The sequence below is a fragment of the Tachyglossus aculeatus genome, chromosome 23 (genome assembly GCF_015852505.1).
Source record: "Tachyglossus aculeatus isolate mTacAcu1 chromosome 23, mTacAcu1.pri, whole genome shotgun sequence".
Classification (NCBI taxonomy): Eukaryota; Metazoa; Chordata; class Mammalia; order Monotremata; family Tachyglossidae; genus Tachyglossus; species Tachyglossus aculeatus.
In genome coordinates, this window is record NC_052088.1 from 11,132,106 (window position 1) to 11,156,402 (window position 24,297).

The window sequence follows — 24,297 nt, forward strand, 5'->3', positions numbered from 1 at the left end:
TTCTCTCTGTCCACAAAGCCTTATTAGAAATGTTACCCTCCTCCCTTCTGGCCCCACAATGCAATCAATCAGTCAATCAATCAATTGTATTTATTGAGTGCTTACTAAGAGCTTGGGAGAGTACAGTATAACAGGCACATTCCTCTCTAGACTAAGCTCATTGTGGACAGGGAATGTGTCTGTTCATTGTATTGTAATCTTCCAGGTGCTTAGTACAGTGCTCTGCACACAGTAAGCACTCGATAAATAAAATTGAGTAACATTCCCTGCTCCCAACGAGTTTACAGTCTAGAAGGAAAGACATTCATATAAATAAATTACAGATATATACCTAAGTGCAGTGGGCCTGGGAGGGGAGATGAATAAAAGGAGCAAGTCAGAGTGATGTGGAAGAAAAGGAAGAGAGGGCTTAAGTCAGGGAAGGCCTCTTGGAGAAAACGTGGGGGAAAGTAATTGGCTGTCGAATGGGAAGAGGGAGGGCATTCCAGGCCAGAGGCGGGTTGTGGGCGAGAGGTCAGTCGGCAGTGAGATAGAGGAGTTAGAGGTATGGTGCATAGGGTGGCATTAGAGGAGTTGGAGGTACTGTGAGTTAGGATGTCATTAGAGTGAAGTGTGCGGGCTGGGTTGTAGTAGGAGACTAGCCAGTTAAGTTCGGAGGGGGCTTTCAAAAGCTAACTGACGGGACTCACAGAAGCCGTGCTTTCAGCAGCAGGGGCCCCAGCAGTTGTGGGGATGTCAGCATGGAGCAGGGAATTGCGGTAGAATCAGTTAAGACAAAAATTGGCAGACCTGGCTGCTGTTCTTTCTAGGCCCTCCTCTGTGGATTGGTTTCATTCTAGAGTTCTGATCTCAGCTGACTCCTTCAATCCTTCGGCCTCTGCACAGGACGGCTTTTCTGGGGACTCCCAGGGAGCACGCAGTAGTAGTCACGGTAGTTGGGATGGCCCCCTGTTTGCTTATCTGCTCCTGCTGTAAAATATCCACTATGGGAAGCAGAGTGGCCTAATGGGTAGAGCCTGACCCTGGGAGTTAGAAGGACCTTCCTTCCTTACTCTCCCCCTCGCCCCCCTCTCCATCCCCCCATCTTACCTCCTTCCCTTCCCCACAGCACCTGTATATATGTATATATGTTTGTACATATTTATTACTCTATTTATTTATTTATTTTACTTGTACATATCTATTTTATTTTGTTAGTATGTTTGGTTTTGTTCTCTGTCTCCCCCTTTTAGACTGTGAGCCCACTGTTGGGTAGGGACTGTCTCTATATGTTGCCAACTTGTACTTCCCAAGCGCTTAGTACAATGCTCTGCACACAGTAAGCGCTCAATAAATACGATTGATTGATTGATTGATTGACCTGGGTTCTCCACTGTTTGTCTCCTGGGTGACCTTGGGCAAGGTACTAAGTTTCACTGTGCCTCAGTTCTGCCATCTGTAAAATGGGAATTAAGACTGTGAGCCTCATGTGGGACAGGGACTGTGTCAAGCATTATTAACTTGTATCTACCCCAGTGCTTAGATCAGTGCCTGGCCCATAGTAAGTGCTTAAATACCATTTGTACTTCCCAAGCGCTTGGTACAGTGCTCTGCACATAGTAAGCGCTCAATAAATACGATTGATGATGATGATGATTAAAAAAAAGAACCTGTCTCAGTGGGCATGAGGTGCTTGAGGTGAGATTGAATCTATGTGTTTGTGAGGTTGTGAATGTTTGTGTCCCACCCCTCTTGTTGCCCCTTTAGTGCATTTCTTTCCTTCTCCACCCTGACTTGGTTGGAGCAGTTGGCTTTAACCATTGGAAGCACCATCCCTGGCCCACTCTGGGCTCCACAAATTATCATCGCTTTAAACATAACTGATCCGATTTGGATCACAATCAGCAAACATTTGTAACAACGCTATGTTAAGCATGTTAAACATATTTTTAGAGTGTCCAGCCTGTTACCAAGTTGGGTATTTAAGAAGTGCTTTTTGATAATTTGATTTTTCATACTAGAGTGGTTTGCTTGCATGTGGACAGCATTGTTCAATGATAAATCTTTTTCCTAATAAAGCTAATTGTTTCGAAAATTTGTAACCCAAAGACGGATTCATCGGCAGAGTGTTTAGTACATAATTAGGTATTGAACATAACAGTTATCTAAGCTCTTGAACAGATGGCAAAGTTTAAAACAAGCATTTAAACTTTATTCCTGCCAAACAAAATGCATTTGCTACTTATATGGAACGCTTTTTTGATTTTTTTTTTTCTTTCTCCCGTGGCTTCAGCGTCTTGCTGAGCTGTTCATCAGGAAACTTCTCTGAATCATGTGACTTCATAAAAATGTATTTGTTGCCGAATTTGCAAGTGCCTCTGGGACAAAGCTGCTCTAAGGTGGAGATTTCATTATAATCCTGGCTCTCCCAATTCCCTGCCCAGAAGATGAATCCATTCTCACCAAGCATTAAAATTTGCCTTCCACCACCATTCAAGTTGTATTTTCAAATGTATACATTGTTCTAGCTATTAGTTGGCATATCCTATTGACCATGGCTGTGGAGTGATTATTTATATAGCCTGCAGTCTGAATTTCTTGAAGGAAAACGTAGTTCTAATATTCCAACTTGCTGCACAAACTCGTTTTTGGCACATCTACATTTAGGCCCATCTGTTCCTGTGGCACTTTGCCTACTCACATGCCAAATTCAGCAGGGCATGTTAGCCAGCAAAGATGAATTGTTTGGATGGCGCGAGCAATCCTATAAAACCAATTAATTCGGAGCTGATGAATCTACATGAGATAATCCTCACCACATACTCGGTGATCAGTGTCAAGTGAATCATATATGTAGATTACCTTTGAGAAAAATAAAAATTAGTATTACTTACTGAGGTCTCAGTACAGCTATATGCTCCAAAAACACTATACCAGTCCAGTCACATATGGCACTGGTAAATAATGAATTTTCATCAATGTGCCATTCAAAAATATATCCCAATTCTCTGGGCACCTGGAGTTTTACCCTACTAAAATGTGGATCCCTGCCCCTCCCTTGCTTCCACAACTGTATCATGAAACCCTAAGCAGGAGACAATTAATTTAAAAGTCTTTGGAATCAGTACAGTTTAGTTTAAAGCATATATAGAAGTGCATAAACTGTTCCACAATGGTGAAAAACTGCATAAATTTCTAGATGTTCTCAATGTTAAATGTACTTACTCGCTCTGCCTCTGGTCCCCTTACACACTAATCTCTAATCTGGAACTCTTCCCTCACCTTTCCAAATCCCCAAAACTCCCATTTGTCTTCAAAGCTCTCAAAAATCCCACCTCTTCCGGGAAGCCTTCGCCAACCCAACACCCAGCCTAGGTATTTTATTCCTCTCCTTAGCGCTCATGTGTATATTTTTATTTATTGTTCAGATATTTCATCCTGATTTATTTGTATTACTTTTTCCTGTTCTTCCTTTTGCTTCCAGTATTCATCAGTAATTTTTCTTTGTCCCATTAGATTGTTTGCTCAGGAGGGCAGGATATGTATCTTGCTTCTCTTGTACTCTCCTCAGTTCATAGTCCTCAGGGGTTCAGTATATAACAAAGAATTATTGTTCTATCACAGCTGTGAGCAATAAATTGATTAGATTTAAGTACAACAGCACAATGAGGGACAACATTGTTGGTGCCTAATGTGGGTAGCTCATTGGCCTTTCTAGGCACACATGAACTAATAGTTCATCATCAGTGGGTGTCTTTTGAACACAGACAACTCATGTGTGTATGTGTGTATATAATAGGAACAGAAAACACCCAAAGGTAACTCACAAAGTGGTTATCCCAAGAGAGAGTTAAGGGCTGGAAACTGGCAGGCTATTGTAGACACATTATTGCCAAGTCTTCTTGAAAAGTACCACAGTAGTGATCAAATATGCAGTGATGTTGCCATAATGTTCTTTGTCACAACTGAGGCAAATGCTATTTTTGCCTACATGATTTGTCAGAAGAATGGGGCACTGAGGTACAAATCTTACATTTCTAGATGGAATACATTTAAATAGAATGGATTGGTCATTACTGTGAGGCAGCTGGATGTCTTTGGCTATGACTGCCTTTAGTTTACCAATCCCAAGTGATTTGATGATAGTTGTACTGGAGTGCATTGCAGGAGTACTATATAAATATTTTTGAAATTTTCTTTTTCATCCCAGAATATCAGCGCGTGCAAGATACTTTTGTTTCATGGGCAGACTTAAAGTCTTCAGTTGGTCACATAGTCTCTGGGCAGATTTAGAAGACCTAAGTCTGTTACCTGATGGTGAATCTAACATCTGAAAACTATGATTCTGAAGAGGACACCCCTTTCAGGAGCAGGCATAACCCGTTCTTGTCTGGGAAGTCTGGCTTTGCTTAGAGCATTGTAGCCAACTCTGAATCTGGCCGACGTATCTAACCTTTATGGCTGGCAATTTTTCTTTCCATTCCATAGTTCCGTGGCACATGGTATTACATTCTTTTCTATAATTTTTTTCCTTGCAAGTTTCAAAATCATGAGCCATAGGGCCTTTAGGAAGCCCGCTTTGGTTTCGGTGTTTTTAATTATAGCTAGTTTTAGTTATTAGCTAGTTATTAAAAGAATTAATAATTACACATTTATTTAGGTTGTGAGCTCCTCAATGGATAGTTTAATTCTCACTTGTGTACTGTTAATGATATTTAACATGTGCAGAGCAATGTACTAAGCACTTAGGAAGTACAGTACAACTGAACAAGCAGTCACGTTCTCTACCCATAATGAGCTTACACCAACTCTTTGTACAGTGACCGGCATACAGTAAGCGCTTCATAAATACTATTACTACTTATAAATAGTTATGAAGTAATACGCCTAGTTTATTACATTATTCTCTCCCAAGTGCTTAGTGCAATGCTCTACACAGAATAAGCACTTATTAAATGTGATTGATCAGCCCAAATCCTGTTACTTAAAACTAGGATATAGGATGTTAGAGCTTTACTTCAATCTGATTTCCACCCCCATCCCATCTCCCAATCTTTTATTCAAAATTGGGGTTAAATTTGAGACCAACACAAAAATATAATTCAAAAAAGTCTGTCTGCATGGTGAAAAACATGTTGATTTACGAAGTATTCCTCCACTTTTGAATTAAGTTGACTTTAACATATTAGTGTTAACAATTGTTAATATCTTCACTGTCACCAGTGAATCATTACTTTTTAGAATGCAATGTGTGAAAGGTTTTGGTTTTTTTAACTACATCAGAATTTTATTTCTGGAGATGTTCCTCTCCTAGAGTTTGGGTACTGGCCACTCATGAACAGCTTTTCTTATCTTGTTTCATATTTTTTCTTACTCCACTTCGCTCCCCATCTCAGAATGATGAGTTGGTTTTTATTGATTTGTGGATTGACAATAAAGGTTGTTACCTTACCTGTAGTATTACTGTGTGGACTAAAAAGTAGCTGGGCTATCATATGTTCATTTAGCCAATTGCATCATTGCTGGAAAGAAGTAATATTGCAGAAACACTAGTCTGGAAGATGTATGTGAATCATATACATTTCAAAGTAAAATTTCAAATTTTCAAATTTAAATCAGATTTTGAACTAAATCCTAAAGAATCAGTGACCCAGAATTGTATATTTTTAGCCCCTTGAATTACCCCCAAATCCCTGTTTTTTCCAACTTTCACTCACATTTTAAATTAATCCCCCCAGCACCCAAAATGTTCAAAACCATGTCTGTTTTGGAATCAGTCGATCAGTCAGTGGTATTTACTGAGTGCTTACTGTGTACAGAGCACTGTACTAAGTGCTTTGGAAAGTACAATACAGTGGAGTTGTTACGTCCCCTTCCCACAAGGAGCTTTCAATTTAGAGGGGGAGATAGACATTAAATAAACTACAGGTAGGGACATGGTACCTACCAACAACTTGGTGACCAGCATGGGGTGATGTCCGAGAGGTGATATTTTAAAATTCACTTTAACATTTTTACCTTGATCTGACTAAACTGTAAGCTCATTATGGGTAAGGGAAATGTTCAGGTAATTGAGTCAGCAGGGAAGAGGATTCTTGAGCCCTGTTTCTGAATGGAGGGGGTTTCGAGATGGTACCTGTGGTCCTCAGGAAGGGAACCCAGGCATCCCTTCCTCCTCCAGCACCTTTAGACTCAGAAGAGTTCAGCGTTCTAGCTTGCCTCAATGGTACTCTAAAGGTACTAGCGAGAAAGGGACACATTTGTTGCCATTTTTGACCCACACTTTTTTATGAGCTATTTCCCCAGAAATATCACACTTAAAGATTGTCCCCATTTTTGTTGGTAGTAAACTCAGATTTCTAGAGACAGTTAATAAAGGGAAAACAGTAGATCAAGGGGCCAACTTATAAGCTAAAATATTAAGTAGACTGCTTAGCTGGGAAAGGGGAAGGAGTACTTTATATGACCACAAGATGTCACTTGTGTAAAATGAATTTGGTAACAAACCAAAAACATAGTAAAATTAGGCTCTGAAAAGAACTAAGTAAATGAAGTTCCTATCTAAGGATGCTTTTAAATTCTGAAACCCTCATTTGAGAGTGGTGTTCATTTGTCAGAGATTTTGAGTTAGGTCTTCGGATAATTTACGGTGCACCCGAAAAGGCATAGTGACTCAAAAAAGGTTACCCTAGTCCGTGCTTTGCCGTATTTTGATATGTTGTAATGGAGGCAGAATTAAAGGAAAGTCGCAGCATCATGAAGACAAGTGAGTGGCATTTGAACGTATACATAAAAATAGACAACTCTCTTTAGGGCAGATCGTGGCAGAGAGTGGGATAAGATGGGCAATAAGAAAGAGGAGGTAATTGGATTCAGGCTACGTCTTTGGTAGCTTTTGCTTTGGGACTGCTGCTTTAGGGCTCCAAATCTTTTCTTCCCAACCACTTCGGGGTCCCCTGTCATCCAGGTGCACCATTCTGGGACCAAATGCTCCCAAAAGGTGCAGCTGTCACACACTGTGGGAAGGCGAAGCGGGAGAGATCAGAGGGTTGCGACTGGAAGATGTGTGGACAGACAGTGGTAGGAGATGGCTGTAAGATTCTGTCCAGTAGCTTAATTTTTAACTTGTGTGTATTCACAGAATAAAGGAGGCAGTTAGATCAATCAGTGGTATTGAGTGCTTACTCTGTGCAAAGCACTTGGGACAGTCCAGCAGAGTTGGGGGACATTTTCCTTACCCATAATGAGCTTACAGTTTAGTCAGATCAAGGTAAAAATGTTAAAGTGAATTTTAAAATATCAACTCTCGGACATCACCCCATGCTGGTCACCAAGTTGTTGGTTGATGTCATCACCCTGAATCTAAGTCCCAAGCACTTAGTACAGTGCTGTAAACGTAGCAAGTGCTCAATAAATACCATGGATGATGATGATGGTCACGCTGACTTTATTTCCGAAGTTATTTGCCTACAGGAGAACCCTTTGCACTGGTCAGTGTTGTAAAATACTCCTGTGGAATAGCATTTCAGTACCACCTAATATTGCTAAAGTTAAACTTCTGCTTTATTTCTCTAAAAGCGTGGTAATTTAGACCCATGGCATATTGATTTGTGGAAGCATTCATTCTTTTGTTATACCTTCTACGCTTATTGTCTATTCCCAAGCACCTAGTGTAGCTCTGCCCTCAGTAGATACTCCAAGATGATGATGCTAATGAATATTAATTTCCATGTAATATTACTTAGGTGGATTTATGGGCATCATAGTACTTTGATTTATAATGTAGTTTAGCACCTTCGACTAACATTACATTTAGAACAGTATAAAATGTGTTCAGTGACCCTCAGCCGTATAAATAATCCCTTTTAATAGCCAAGTAAACTTATTTTTTACTTCGGCATTCTGTCTTGTTTATTTTGTTGGGCACCCTGCTTCCATTGGTGGTGGGAGGGTGTTTTGAATGAAGGAAAATACTGTTCACAGACTGTTGCAACTCTTCTTTGTTTTGACTACCTAATAGGCTTAGTTCCTATTCCCTCCAACTAGTGGTCACTGTTGCATTTAATTTTACATTCTCCTTGGAAAGTTGTAGCAGTTTTAAGAGCAGTCACACATTACTCATAACTGTCCCTTGTTTTGTCTGTGATGGATACAGTAGTCCTTGGAGGAAAAGTGGAATTTGTCTTTTGGAAACACGGCAAGGCATTACATGAAACCAACAAGCGCCCGCCAGGTGTAACACTTTGATTAGAGTTGGGCAGAAACTCAACATTTGCTGTCAGTACCTTATGAAAGGAAATATTTTGTATTTTAGAAGCTATGGTATAAAACTTTATTTCTGGGTATGGCTGGCAAAGAATAATAATAATAAAAGATGCGGTTTTGGTTTGAATCCATTTCATGAGAGAGCCCCAGTAGTGCTTTTCACAGATGTGTAATGTTTTTTATATTAATGTCTATCTCCCCCTCTAGAATGTAAGCTTGTTGTGGGCAGGGAATGTGTCTACCAACTGTTGTACTCTCTCAAGTGCTTAATATAGTACTCTGTACATAGTAGGCGCTCAGCATGGCATAGTGGATAGAGCACGGGCTTAGGAGTCCAGAGGTCATGGGTTCTAATCTTGTCTCTAATCCTGCTGTGTGCCTTCGGGCAAGTCACTTCACTTTTCTGGGCCTCAGTTACCTCATCTGTAAAATTTGGACTGAGATCGTGTGCCCCACATGAGACAGGGACTATGTCCAACCTGATCTGCTTGTATCCACCCCAGCACTTAGTACAGTACCTGGCACATAGTAAGCACTTAACAAATACCACGATTATTATTATTAATAAATATATTGGTTGGATTGATGCCTGGCCTCATCACAAACCACTACCACTGCACTGTCATAACTGAATCCTTGGAGGCACAAACTTTCCTTTTACCCGGGGAAGTCGCGCAAGGACCAGATAGCAAAAAGTTTTGGCATTTCCTTCTCCTGCTTCAAATCTCTCCATTGAAGAAATGACCCTGCAGAGAAGGTGTAAGTGTGGATGAGGATCTTGACACCTAAAAGGACACCAAGTTTTTCTGATTTTTCAGTCCCAGTTCATTCATTGTTGTGTTTATTGAGCACTTAGTGTGTGCAGAACACTCTACTAAGCACTTGGGAGAGTACAATACAACAATAAACAGATACATTCCCTGCCCACAAGGAGCTTATAGTCTAGAGAGGGGGAGATAGACATCAATACAAATAAATGTTACAGATATATAAATTGTGTTGGTGCTTCATATATAAAACTGCTTTCAGCTGTTAACTGACAGTAAACAGCATTTAACGTACCCTGACTATTTTTTAATATTCTTTTTTTAACTGTCCCCTTACTAGTGAACTTGTAATTTATAGACTGGTTGTTGATTCTCTGAAACAGCCAGCTTTGGGGGTGGGGGGGTGGGGGGCAGAGAGAGAGAGAGAGAATAAATATTTGCTTAGTACAGTGCTCTGCACACAGTAAGCACTCAATAAATACGATTGATTGATTCGAAGAAGTAGGTTTTTGAAGCGAAGAAAATTAGAAGTTTTCTGGTAAAACTTTGTGTTGAAGATAGGAGAAGTTGAAACATTTCTAATACCGAAGTATTAACCAGCTTCCAGAGATTAGGATGCCTTTTGTTACTTTGTTTTGATTACTGGAGCATACTGCCCAATCGATTTCTGTAACGGGAAGACAATTTATTTGCAGCCTCCCTCATCTAATGTCCAGCTTCTTGGAGAATAAAATTGATTCCTGCAGTAGGATAGGAAAACCATAATGGGAAGCAGCATAGCCTAGCAGAAAGAACACGGGCCTGGGAATCAGAGGTTCTGGGTTCTAATCCCAGCTCTGCCACTTGTGTACTGTGTGACCTTGGGCATGTGACTTAACTTCTCTGGGGATCAGTTTCCTCATTCGTAAAATGGGGACTCGATACCTGTTCTCCCTCCTACTTAGACTATTAGCCCCTTGAGGGACAGGGATCTGATTATCGTGTATCTACCCCAGTGCTTAGTGTAGTGCTTGGCACATAGTATGTACATAACAAATAGTATTATTATCGGTATTGTAAACCAGTGGCCACTTCAATTATAACTTGCAAATAAAGCCAAAATAGTTTTCTACTTGTTATTTTGCAATATCTGATGGATAGTTTCAGATTTTTCCACTACTAAAAAGCAACGTTCTAGGATTTTAATATTTTCGTAAGGGCGAAGCATCAACTGAAAAGTAAATTTTTGTATAAAACCAAGTTATCAATTAAAGGTGCAATAATAAAGTATTTTGCAGAAAAACACTTCTTGCTGTGGGATCTTTGGGGATCTACCAGTCAGTCTACTAGCTCTTGAGTGCTTAACTGTGTGCAGAGCACTGTACCAAGTGCTTGGGAGAGCACAATATAAGCAGACACATTCCCCACCCACAGTGCACTTAGTAAGTGAATTTTATAGGATTATTTTAGACTGCAACATCTCCAGCATTGATGAGGATTGTTCATGTAACCACTGAATAGTGCAGTGTGAAAAAACAGTCAGTGAAGACTCTAACATACACTTGAAGGTGCAGGGGGAATTTAGGTGGGAAGACTGTAAGTACTTAAATTAGAATTAAATCAAGATGTGGCTAATGGTGCTAATCCTGAACAACTCCCAAGGAATCTTTATTGACTATAAGTAATTAGACTTTAGTTTTCCGTTTTATCCTAAAGCTGGTGAATTAGGGATTAGAACAAGGAACTGTACTAACTACTAACTTGGATATTTTTTTTCTAATTCTCTTTGGTGGGCAAAGAACTATACCTCAGAAATAATTTTCAGCCAGAATTTATTTGATTTGTCAGATTACTAGTCCCGGGCACATGTCCTAACTATGTGAGACCCCAATTTGGGGACTTTGGTGTCCAGTTGCCCAGAAAAGAAAACTTAAATTTGTGTCTTCAAAACCGTTCAGTAAGGTTCCTAACCCTCATGCACATACTTTAGTAGGGTTACCTGGTTTAGGGAGAGGCTGATGCAAACATTTCAGCAAAGGGGATGTAGAGACATGTTTTTAGTGACTTGGAGCAGCTCCAGTCAATTCCATCCATTCACCCCCTTAGACTCTGTGCCCCTTGTGGGACTATGTCCTACCTGATTATCTGGTATCTTCCCCAGTTAACACATAGTAAGCATTTAACAGGTACCTCAGTCATTATTAATTATCATCATTATTATTGTCATTGTTTACTGGTAGAGCACTGGCGAGATATCCAAGGATAACTTAGACACACAGGTGAGACGTTCAAGGATAATTTTGACACGGTCCCTGACCCACAGGAAACCCATGATCTAAGATGAGGGCTAAATATAAATAATATCCAAGGAAAGGTTGAAATGACAATCAGCCAAACATCCTGAGAAAATAGGGACAGCAGTAGAGGCTTCAATAAATTACAACTAAAGAAGCAGTTTTCTGGCCCCTCTCTGCCCTGACAGGCCAGCACAGAGTCCATTATCCTCAGAGGTTTGGAAGATGTGCTGATATGCTCTCCTGGGAAAACTTGCCCCCTGTAATTTGATGAAATCCCAGCTCCAGGGGGTTTAAAACCTCAGGATGACCCAGTAGATTTTGAAGATTGTCAAGCAAATATTTGGAAGGTGAATATCGCAATTCTAGAAAACATGCCAGAGTTAAGTGACCAATTGAATCTTGGATTTGTAACCTGAATACCCTACATGTTGTTGGAGTAATTGTAGTAATGGTATTTATTGAACACCTGCTGAATGCAGCGCCTGTTCTAAGGGCATAGGAAGTTTAACAGAAGAACAAGAGACTTTTTCTGCCCACAAGAAACTTGTAGGGGAAGCAGCGTGGCTCAGTGGAAGGAGCGCAGGCTTGGGAGTCAGAGGTCATGGGTTCGAATGTCGACTGCCATTTGTCAGCTGTGTGACCTTGGGCAAGCCACTTAACTTCTCTGTGCCTCAGTTGCCTCATCTGTAAAATGGGGATTAAGATTGTGAGCCCCAAGTGGGACAACCTGATCACCTTGTATGCCCCCCAGTACTTAGAACAGTGTTTGGCACATAGTAAGCGCTTAACAAATACCACCGTTATTATTATTATCGTACTGCAGCGTGGGAGACAGACATAGAAATCTTCACAAACAGTGATTCTGACTTCATGCCAGTCTCTGTTAAGGGGCAGAATCAGTGGTATTTGAGTGCATAGCACTGTGCTAAGCACTTAGGAGAGTCCACTACAACAGAGATGGTAGTCACATTCTCTGCCCACAGTGAGTTTACAACCTAGAGATGCCACCTAGGACGTGGACTGCTTTTGGAAACTTGGTTTAAATCAAGGAAAAGGAATATTAAAGAAGAGACAGTAGGTGTATTAGATTGCTTATTTTAGTTTAATGGCTTGTTTTAGCCTGTTCATTTAATTGCTGCTATATAAGCTCCTAGGGCAAGAATCATGGCAACCAACTCTATTGTATTATATTCTCTCAAATGCTAAATACCTGTACACAGTGTTCAATAAATACCATTGATTGGTTTCTCGATAGCCACAAAATCACTTACTCAAGGCTTAGAGCCCTTAATCAGTCAATGGTATTTATTGAGCGCTTATGGTGTGCAGAACACTGTATTAAGCACTTGGAGAATACAACAGAGTTGGTAGATGTGTTCCCCGCCCACAAGGAGTTAGAGTCTAGAGGAAGCTAAAGTCTTACAGCAATAGAGAGATAGGGAACATTGAGGGTTACAGGAAAAGGGGAATTAGTAGGAGAAGTCTTGAACAGACACCAAGAAAGATGGAAGGGGAAAGTATTTTGTCTGAGCAAGGTATATTGGAATTCTGTCAGTACTTAACATGTGATGTATTTTTATAAATAGCCCGTTGGGTAGGGACCGTCTCTATATGTTGCCGACTTGTACTTCCCAAGTGCTTAGTACAGTGCTGTGCACACAGAGGCACTCAATACAATCGAATGAATGAATAAATCTTGTAGGTATTTCTGTTATGTGGACCCTTATATATGATGTCCCTGGTACTGGCATTTTTTCATTTTTTTGCATATGTTTTTTTTTGTTTGTTTCCATCACTCTCTTCAACTAGATTCTACAGCAACTCAATCCTATATTTATTTTTTTCCTCTATTGTAATGCCCTCAAGTACTTACTACATTGCCCTGACAAGAACAGGAACTCAGTGAATACTGTTGATGCTAATAAATACGTTATGGTGGACCAGGAAAACTCATGCCATTTTTATTTACTGCCTTTGCATTAAATGCTGCATTAAGGTGAGTGTAGGGATGACTGACTGTAAAACAGAGTATATTGGTGATTTTTCTTTTATTTACTTGTAAAGTGGATTTAATTAAGGCGCATTTGACTCTTCTGAGAGTGGTACTCATGGAGCATCGGAAAGAAAATACCCTTTTGGAGCTTGTGGGCAGTTAAGAATTACCCACTTGAAATACCGCATTAAAATGTTCTATAGCCTGCTTTCATGTTCTAGGATATAAACTTCAATTCACATGTTTTCAAGTGCAAATGCATAGTGCCTAGAAAATCAATTTCTATCTCAAGCACTTTAATGATTGCTAGACCTCCTCCAGGCCCTCATTTCTGATTTGGGCCAGACCTCTCACCTGGGGATAAGTATTTGAGGTAAAGTCCTAAGAAGGCGAAACCCAATCTGAAAGGGTCCAGATCTAAACTGCACCCAGCCTATCCACTTTTTTCTTCTGATCCCGGTAGCCCCATGTGGCGGCTGGAGTGTGGCTGGACTCCCTCCCTCTTCATATCCAACAGACAATTCCTCACCCCACTTCAAAGCCTTATTGAAGACCCATCTCCTCCAGGAAGCCTTCCCTGACTAAGCCCCCCTTTCCTCTTCTTCCACGCGCTTCTGCATCGCCCTGACTTGCTCCCTTTACTCTTCCCCCTCTCCCAGCTCCACAGCTCTTATATCCATATCTGCAGTTTTATTTATTTATATTAATGTCTGTCTCCCCCTCTAGACCTTAAGCTCGTTGTGGGCAGGGAATGTTTCTGTTATATTGGTACGGTGTACTTTCCCAAGCACTTAGTACAGTGCTCTGCACACAGTAGGTGCTCAATAAATATAATTGACTGACTCCCAGTGAGTCCAGGCTGAACCCTCAGAGGCTCAGACTGACTATCCTGACTATCACGTGTGGCATTGCCCCCAAGGAGGGGGCCCTAGGCCACTTTGGCCAATTTGTACTGGGGGTGGCCTTAATAATAACCGTGGTATTTGTTAAGCGCTTCCTGTGTTCCAGGCACTGTACTAAGTGCTGCGAGGGGAGTACAAGCAAATCGGGGTGGACACAGTCCCTATCTCATCATTGGGCTCATAGTCTTAATCCCCATTTTACAGATGAGGTAACTGAGGTACAGAGAAGTGAAGTGACTTGCCCAAGATTACACAAGGGAGAAGTGGCGAAGGCGGAATTAGAACCCATGTCCCTAGACACTCCTTCCCCACTCCCTCCGCCCCCAGGTTTGGTACTTCAGTTGGCCAGGCCTTAAGACTTCCAGTTCATGCTGGACTCCTGGAAGTAGAGGACTTGTGTTTTGCTTTTAGAGGCAACCACCCCCTCCCCCCCAAATCATGTTGTACAGAATCACTTCTTGAATTGTTGGACTGGTCTGAAGAAGGGGTCAAGGAAAGAAAGTTCCCTTGTATTTTCAGTGATGTACTGTATTTTGAACATTCAGGCATGTATAATATTTTTTTACAAATGAGATATTTAAGTTTCGTGTAGAGAAGACTTAATTGTTCTGTAACTTTAAAGCGAATGTTCTTATAAAACTCTACACACAGTCTGTGAAAATGAGCCTGTATATTAGGTGGATATATAATTTCTGTAACATTTATCTAGTGCCCCAATTCATACCACAGTTGGCCCTACCCAAGAAAGTTAAAAAGATCTTGAGGAATCTACAGACTAACAGACCCCATAATGTAGGCTAAAATTAAAGCAAAGAAGAAAATAGTTGCAAATAATTGCTCATCCCCAAAATGTTCCTTAGTCCACAGTTGTCACCAGTTTGGTGAAGTGACTTCTAGTTATTCTCCTGTTTTAATATACAAGTAAATCACTAGTAGAGAAGAACACATTTGTGGTGGATAGGAAAGCAAGATACCCTCAGTTGCTAACAGGGACTGCTCCTTTCCCTTAGAGAAGAGCAAGCTGTAGGGAGCTTAGTGCCCTGAGATAAGCTGGCACTGGCTGACTGGTTTCTGAGGAAGTTACAGCCCCAGAAGCCATTTTACGGCCAAGAGTCTCTTGAGTTGGAGTTGCTGGGATAAAGCCATGGCAGGTTTCATTTACTAAAATCGCATCTCCTCTAGGACTTGTCCCCCGTGACTATTCCTCATTTCTTCCCCCAGTTTTCCCTCTCTAGTGCATCACTGATGGACTTCAGTCCATCAGTCAATTGTATTTATTGAGCTCTTGGGGAGAGTACAGTACAACAGAATTAGCAGACACTTTCCCTGTCCATAACGAGCATACAGTCTAGGGTATAGACTTAAGGCCATACTCTCCCTCCTCCCCCCGTATTAATGTACATATCCTTATACTTAGTTGCTTTCCCTTCCTGTAATTTATGTTCATGTATGTCTTCCCCTCTATATTGTAAGCTGCTTGAAGGTAGGAATTATGTCTACTTTGTCGCACTCTCAGAAGCGTTCAGTATAGTACTCTGCACATAGTAAGTCCTCAATAAGTACCAGTGATGGATGGCTACGAGCTGCTACTTCTCTAGCACCCTCAAGGGAAACTCGGCCAGAAGGGAGATCAGGGTGTAGACCTTCCAAAGCTTCTTGGGGATTTTTTTCCTATGGATTTCCTCATAAGGTTCCACAGATAAAATTTGCAAATAATAATTATGGTATTGTTAAGTGCTTACTATGTGCCAGGCACTGTTCTAGGTGCTGGGGTAGATACAAGTTAATCAGTTTGAACACAGTCCCTGTCCCACATGGGGCTCAAAGTCTCAATCCCCGTTTGACTGAAGCGGTAACTGAGGCCCAGAGAAGTGAAGTGACTTCCCCAAGGTCACAAAGCAGACAGTTGGCGGAGCCAGGATGAGAACCCAGGTCTTCTGACACCCAGGCCCTTGCTCTTTCAAAGCCATCACCCTGCAAAAACACCGTGAAACCTTGAGTCCCCGCTGACACGGAAAAACCACAAGCAAGTTGGGGCCAAGAAGGAAGTTTATTGTTAATTCCCATCATCCATTCAGAGAGTGGTCTCTGAGACTGGCTCTTGTGATTTCCAGTTCTTTGGCTGTTTCTTTCTCCTGCTGTGCCATCTGGCCATGGAAAGCGGAGAGGAAAAACTTTTGTGTTGCAGCCACCTTAAAAGTAGTTTTCTAAGTGAACATTATAATTACGATCAGAAGCCAAAAGAGATGTTCTCATTTTTTTTCTTTAATGTGCTTGCTTTCTCAGTGTTCTGGTTATCGTGGGTGAGTAGGTGATCTCTAATTGCCATGTCTGAATAAATAAACAGAAAAAGAAGGTTAAGATTCAGCAAGAGGACAGCCAATTAGCCCATGTATAAATTGTGTGTAGGTTTTACTTGTTTGTGATAGTTTACGTTGTCCCTGTTGGTCTCTAGAATCGGCAGAAGAAATTTAAACCTTTGAAACGGCTTTAGCAGCGGGCACCTGAGTTGGGGCAATTAATGACTTGCCAGAAGCAATGACAGCTTCAGTGTGGAAGGGGTGCCAGGTCCTTGGCAGTGCCCCTTTTTGTGAAGCAGGAGGGTTAATGCCCTGTGAATTCCAGGAGTCAATCAATCAATCAATCAAATGGTATTTATTGAGTCCTGTGGGAGCGGTTTAGAACTTGTGTAGATTTATCTGTTCGCCAATCAATCAATCACTGAATGCTTACTATGTGCAGAGCACTGTCCTAAGCGCTTGGGAGAGTACAGTACAACAGAGTTGGTCAACATAGGAGCAGTGTGGCTTAGTGGAAAGAGCCCGAGCTTGGGAGTCAGAGGTCGTGTGTTCTAATCCCGTCTTCGCCACTTGTCTGCTGTGTGACTTTAGGCAAGCCACTTAAATCTCTCTGCCCCAGTTACCTCATCTGTAAAAATGGTGGTTGAGACTGTGAGCCCCATGTGGGACAACCTGATTACCTTGTATCTACCCCAGCGCTTAGTTCAGTGCCTGGCACGTAGTAAGCACTTAACAAATACCATCATTATTATTATTATATTTCCTACCCAGAGCGAGCTTACAGCATATATGATTTAGAGAATATGATTTTAGTGATTTCATATCTATCCTCTTTAGGCTTTTAAGTATTTCCTACCATAAAACACATTCCTGTCCTGTGTTTGTTGAAGAAAGTTGATAAGACCACACAACTGAAGGGACATGGTCCTTTGTAATTGTGAAATGGGGTTTGTTTTTTTTTGGCTCTTATTCAGTGAAGGGAACAGATATCCTGTTAGAGCTGGGATTTTTTTTTCCGTATGCAATTTCATTCTCATAATAAAATCAATCTGGGAAGCACAAACTTTGCTTAGTGTGAAAGGATGGAGCAAGAATTTTCATTCCTGGGGCAAGTCACTGCAGCCTCCTCCAATGTTCAGTCAGTTCTGAGATTAGTTGAGAACCTTCAAGTCACCCTGCAGTCTGAGCCTACTACAGAGGAGGAAGGGCTGACTGGTGCAGCTGATGAGCTAAATAGTGAAAGTTTCACTGGGTAAGTGGGGAGGGTTTTCTAAATGACTTCTTGAGAAATATGCCTTAATGCGTCAAGGAAATGTTTTTGTGAAATGGGAAAATGGGGTTGGAGGGATATTATTTGGTCTCTAATTAGACCTGACTGAAAGAAAAATGTGGCACTTAATTAATGTATTTAGAAATGATAAATGATAGTTGAAAATAATTCAGGGGCAGTGGGATACTTCGGGATCTCTCGGGTCATTGTGTTTCTAGTGAGTTGTAATTTATGACCTCTTGATCCTTGATTACGATTTTTTTAATCTGCACCTGTTAGAATATCTTCATTGCTATGTACTGGAAAATAGAGGAATCTTCCGTTTAAATTTCAGAAAAAATGCTGATTTTTCCATGGAAATGCTATGAAAGTAAAAACAGCATTAAAGTGATTGTGGTTATTCAGGGAATATTCAGAGATGGATACTCCACTAGTTTCCTTGGTAGCCCGTTCTTAAGAGTCTTACCGTGATAGTCAAGTTCTTCCTTTCAATCAAAGTCTTTCCTGCCCATCAGTTAGTGATAGTATTAAGTATTTACTTTGTGCCTAGGACTGGGCTAAATGTTGATGCAGATAGAGGGTAATCAGCTGAACTTCTTCAGTGTAAGAAAGAGGGTGAATGGGTATCTTTCCCCCATTTTATGGATGAGGAAACTGAGGCCTAAAGAGTGACTTGCCTGAATGACTTACCCAGAGCCTTACAGCTCACCAGTGGCAAAGCTTGATCTGGAACTTAAGTCTCCTGACTCCCAGTTTCATGTTCTCCCTCTTCAAAGTTCATTTCCTAGAGATTATGGAATGCAGGGGATCACTGTCTACCCCATAAAAAAATGTTCCTTTACTTGAAGACTGATTAGTGCCTCTCCTTTTTCTCTAATAATATTAATTGTAGTATCTTTTAACTGTTTAGTATGTGCCAAGCATGGTCATAATAATAATAATAATAAGTTTGGTATTTGTTAAGCGCTTACTGTCTACCATGCATTATAGTGAATACCAGAAAATCGGGTTGGACACAGTCCCTGTCCCAAGTGGGGCTCACAGTCTCGATCCCCATTTTACAGATGAGGTAACTGGGGCACAGAGAAGTGAAGTGACTTGCCTGAGGTCACACAGCAGATAAGTGGCATAGCTGGAGTTAGAACCCATGATCTTCTGATTCTCAGGCCCGTGCTCTATCCACCAGGCCACACTGCTTTCCTCAGAGACATTCTTGTACCTTTAATCTTCCCTCAAAGGATGGATCTGTTTTCCAATTTTTGAATCAGCCCTCTCAAATTTCTCTACAAAAGTGAGACGGTGAAAATTAGACACAGTACCCTACTCAGGCCAGACTAGTGCATTGTAGACTCATTGAACATTCACAGAAAATAACTTTGGCACATTTGGGGGAATAAAATAAAAACTACTTTTAAGCCAAATTGCTCAAATGAGCCCGATAAATAATGCACTTTACTGTGGCTCCAGACAGTCTGCTTTCTTTTCACCTTTCACAAGGGCCATTGTTTTCATATATCTCCCCATGGAGAAAATTGCCTCAGCTTCTTAAACCAGGTATCCAGGTGGTTGCTCCTGGACTCTGATTTGGCTTTCGTATGTTTAATTTCATATGAAATTGATAGGTACCCTATAATGCCAGTTGGATAAGAATTGCCCAGAAAATTACTGCCTCAGCCACTTCGAGAATACTGAAAATGTTGCTGGCAGGCAATCAAAAGAAATAAAGAGCTGTAGGTTCAACTCCAACTAGTATATTTTATGAGAAGCAGCGTGGCTCAGTGGAAAGAGCACGGGCTTTGGAGTCAGAGGTCATGGGTTCAAATTCCGCCTCCTCCACATGTCTACTGTGTGACATTGGTCAAGTCAGTTAACTTCTCTGAGCCTCAGTTCCCTCATCTGCAAAATGGGGATTAAGACTGTGAGCCCCACGTGGGACAACCTGATCACCTTGTATCCCCCCCCAGCGCTTAGAACAGTGCTTTGCACATAAAACAGATAGAGTAATAAATATGTACAAACATATATACATATATACAGGTGCTGTGGGGAGGGGAAGGAGGTAATTATTATTATTATTAAAAATGCCATGATTATTTTGATTGTTATGTTTTTGTAATTGTGATTTTGTTCAAAAGTAGTATATACCCAATAATTTTTCTCCCTTTTATGATAGAAACGAAGATCTGAAGCAGATGTTGGAAAGCAGCAAAGACTCGGCTAAACTGGATGCTATGAAACGAATTGTTGGGGTAAGTGCAGTGTGGACTACGAAATGCTCGTTTTATGGATATTAAATGGGTGATGATTTCAGCTGCTTCTAATATTGAGCCAAACGTGATACTCTACTAGATTATCTTCGTGCCACAGAATGATTAGATTTCTTGACCACAGCAACCTGAGTGATTGTTCAAGTTTTCCCTGAAGAAAAATTCAAGTGTTTTGTACCTAAATTTATGTACAGGTTATGCCATTATTGAGGTGAATCTTGCATCCCTGGTGCTCCCAATTGTTTATCTAGGGGAGACTGGCCCAACTTGAATCTGTTTAGGTGTCGCGTATGGATTTCTTTTCGGGAAGAAGATTTATCCTATTACTTCTCCCTGTGTCCCACACAGGTATGCCAACAATTCATTCAGTTCATTCAATCATATTTACTGAGCGCTTACTGTGTGCAGAGCACTGTACTAAGCACTTGGGAGAATACAATATAAAAGAGTTGGTAGACATGTTCCCTGTCCACAATAAGAAGCAGCATGGCCTAGTGGATAGAGCATGGGCGTGAAAGTCAGAAGGATCTGGGTTCCAATCCCAGCTCCGTCACGTCTTCTGTGCGACCTTGGGCAAGTCGCATCACTTCTCTGGGCCTCAGTTACCACATCTGTAAAATGGAGATTAAGATTCTGAGCCCCACATGGGATGTGGACTGTATGTCCAACCTGATTAACTTGTATCTACCCCAGTGCTTACTTCAGTGCCTGGAACATAGTAAATGCTTAACAAATAACCTTAAAAACAAACAAAAAATAACCCACCCAAAAAAAGTGTTAACAATTCAGAGGCCATTCCTTTTAGACTGGGAGCCCACTGTTGGGTAGGGACTGTCTCTGTATGTTGCCAATTTGTACTTCCCAAGCGCTTAGTATAGTGCTCTGCACATAGTAAGTGCTCAATAAATACGATTGATGATGATGATGATGATGATTCACTTTGGTACAGGCAGGTGGAGTTTTTTGCTCCAGTAGGGCTGCAGTAATATTGCCATTTTGGATATCTTTCATCCCTGGGAATTTGGAGTTGAACCCTGAGGGATGTGTAACTGCAATCTGGGGCTCCATTGAGTGTATCACTAGTATTGTATTTGTAATACAAGTCCAGCACTCAGCTCCTCGCATAGCAGCCATTTGTATAAGCACACTAGACTCCTTAAATCAGAAAACAATAACACCAAATAAATTGATTAAGGTTTTCGTATTTAAAACATTTTGCACCAATTTGCATTTTAAAATTCAAATAACTGGGTTTCTGGTTATCTGTTTTTGTAAAGTTTTTTTCCCCCCTCAATTATTGTGTTTTTCCAGGAGAAAATCACTCATATCATATTGAGTCCTGTGGAAAGAAAAGCAATCATAGCTAGATTTTGATCAGTTATGGTGAAAATTTAATGGTGAAAGTTTCGGTTTTCAGGAAGTCTAGATGTTATTTGCCCCTTCTAGACTGTGAGCCCGTTGCTAGGTAGGGATTGTCTCTCTCTGTTGCCAAATTGTACTTTCCAAGTGCTTAGTACAGTGCTCTGCATACAGTAAGTGCTCAGTAAATACGATGGAATGAATGAATTTGCCGTATAATTTTGAAAAATATAACTGAGTGTACTTTCAAGCAGAACAAGACATTTTTTAAGCTTAGGTCTGCTTCACTGTGAAAGTAAGTTAAAACATCTCAACTAGTTTTTGGGGCAGGTGGGGTATAGTCTTTGTCAAGCATTTTGGTACTTTAGTATTACTTTATTCGTTCATTGTACCCACCTCAGCACTTAGTATGGTGCCTGGCAAATAGTTAGTGCTTAACAAATACCATAATAATAATTATTATTATTTTTCTGCCCTTTGGGTGCCCGAGATGCATAGTACAGAGGTATCGTGGGGGTTTCTTCCATTTAAAATGAGAGAAATTTGTATGGAATCCATTTTTAAGTATTTGCTAAAGGATATCCAAGCTTTTGAATTTCCCTGAAATATGATCTTAAGAGGTTTCAGTCAGTTTATTGAATTTCATGATTCAAGGATACATTTAGCATATTTAAATGTAATTTTTAATGTTGAGTAATAAGTTAAAAATACCAAAGATAAATAGCATGACCTTGTAGAAATGAAATGACATGTAGTGCAGTGACTTTCTTTTTGTAGAAATTTCTGAAGATTTTTTACCCCAGATTTAATAGCTTTGTACAACAGCTGCATTTGATGTGATGGACCTTAAGGGCTTTGAAGGACTCATTATGTTCTTTTGGGTCAATGATCTGTGAACTAAGGCAGATTTAAGAGTCATTATGGTTTAGGTGAAATACCCTCTTTGAACAGAGCCTTAAGGTCTAATTATATGATACACTATAGTCATTATTATTTTGTTATACAAATTTTCAGCCTAGTACATTTAAGTGTACACATGCATCAGTGCTATGTACTGGTGCCAGATAAAGCGGTGAAATTCTTCATTGCAAGGTTTTAATATAGAAAGTGGACCTTTCTGGTTCAGTGTGCTTCTTTGTTTTAAGTTTAAACCGGTCTCCGGCTTCAATCCCTAGCCAACCTGGATTTTCCCAGAAATATATAAGGAAATCAGATGATCAGGGTAATATCCTCGTTGGCTTCCCAGTCTAAATGTTTATGCTATTGTGTAGATAACTCCTTTTTAAATAATTGAGAGATCGTAATTGTACTTCAGAAACTATCTACTAGACCAGGGATGGAACTAAAGTGTACTTAAGGGTTATTTAAAGAAGAAACAGTTAAAGGAATGTGAAGGACACAATGGAGACAAAATGAAACAGGAAAGGTAACTCAAAGATATGATTAACTTTTTATTGGAATCATTCCCATCTTCCACTTTTTGGAGGAGGTCTTTACAGATCTGTCGAGAATATCCCAATTTTTTTTCTCCTGATTGCTGCCGTCTTTCTGATTGATATAAGCAATTTCCCGTGTCCGCCTTATCAAACAGAAACCTCACCACCTTCACTCTTCCAACTAGAATTTTGGAGTTGTGTGAGTTCAAGAAAGAAAAAGTTGAATAAATCTTATTCTTGTGAATAAAGGCTTTCCAAGTTTATTTGCATACCATTTCATGATCTTAGAGCATAATGCTCTGCCTCCTTTTTTGTTAACTGTGCCTATAGTAATGCCCGCTGAGATTGCGAAGGGCACAAAAACAGGTTAGATAGTTCCCCAGTGATCAGTCAGTGCCTAACTAGGTGAAGTTTTTAGTTTCAGCACTCTGGAGGGGCAAGAGCTCTCTCGGACTGGAAATGAAATAATTCACTGGCTTTTGAGAAGCAGCATGACTTAGTGGCTAGAGCACGGGACTAGGAGTCAGAAGGACCTGGGTTCTAATCCCAGCTCAGCTGCATGTATATATGTATATATGTTTGTACATATTTATTACTCTATTTATTTATTTATTTATTTTATTTGTACATATCTATTCTATTTATTTTATTTTGTTAGTATGTTTGGTCTTGTTCTCTGTCTCCCCCTTTTAGACTGTGAGCCCACTGTTGGGTAGGGACTGTCTCTGTATGTTGCCAATTTGTACTTCCCAAGCGCTTAGTACAGTGCTCTGCACATAGTAAGCGCTCAATAAATACGATTGATGATGATGATGATGCATGTCTGCTCTGTGACCTTGGGGAAGTCACTTCACTACTATATGTACCTAGGATTGTGAGTACTTTGTGGGACAGGGACTGTGTCCAACCTGATTAGGTTGTATTTGCCTCTGCTCTTAGTACCTTTCCTGGCACGTAGTAGATACTTAATACCAGTGTCTCCCAGAGTAGGCGCTCAATAAATACTAATAATAACTGTAATGCCAGTACAGAGCAAGGTCCACAGCTTCTCCTTCTCTTTCCTCTTCCCGTCCGGGTCCCAATTAAGTGCTTCCTCTTTTCCCGCTTCCATCACCGTGAATGCTTTATGTAGATTCTGGAGCCTGTGGGAGCTCAGACATGAGTAGGATTTTGGGGGGTGGAAACGTGAGGGGTGGAAAAAGTGAAGAGCTTCTTGGTCCTTCACCAGTCATGGTGTGGGAGGTGGTCTTGCCACCTCATCCTGGTCATATAGGAAGGGATACAGTCAGCTTCTCCCCTGCCCACCTGTAGAGCAGAGCAGGGGGAAAGCCGGGAAGACAGCGTTATTCAAAGCAGAAGTTGGGGCCGGGAAGAGGAAGAGAAGCTGCCATTGCCACCATCTCTGCTAGGTCAGCAGGACAAGCAGGAGTCAGAAATAATTGGAATAACAATAATAATAATAATGATGGTATTTGTTCAGCGT

The 24,297-nt window shown here is 40.7% G+C and overlaps 1 protein-coding gene across 2 annotated transcripts in view; it reads left to right on the plus strand.

Moving 5' to 3' along the window:
• AP3B1 (adaptor related protein complex 3 subunit beta 1) overlaps nucleotides 1-24,297 on the plus strand; it is a 266,204-nt gene that overhangs the window by 14,255 nt on the left and 227,652 nt on the right. For both annotated transcript variants that reach the window (XM_038765458.1, XM_038765459.1), the window contains exon 2: nucleotides 19,926-20,001. In XM_038765458.1, the coding sequence (XP_038621386.1) occupies nucleotides 19,926-20,001 (76 nt within the window). The remainder of the gene's footprint in view (nucleotides 1-19,925; nucleotides 20,002-24,297) is intronic.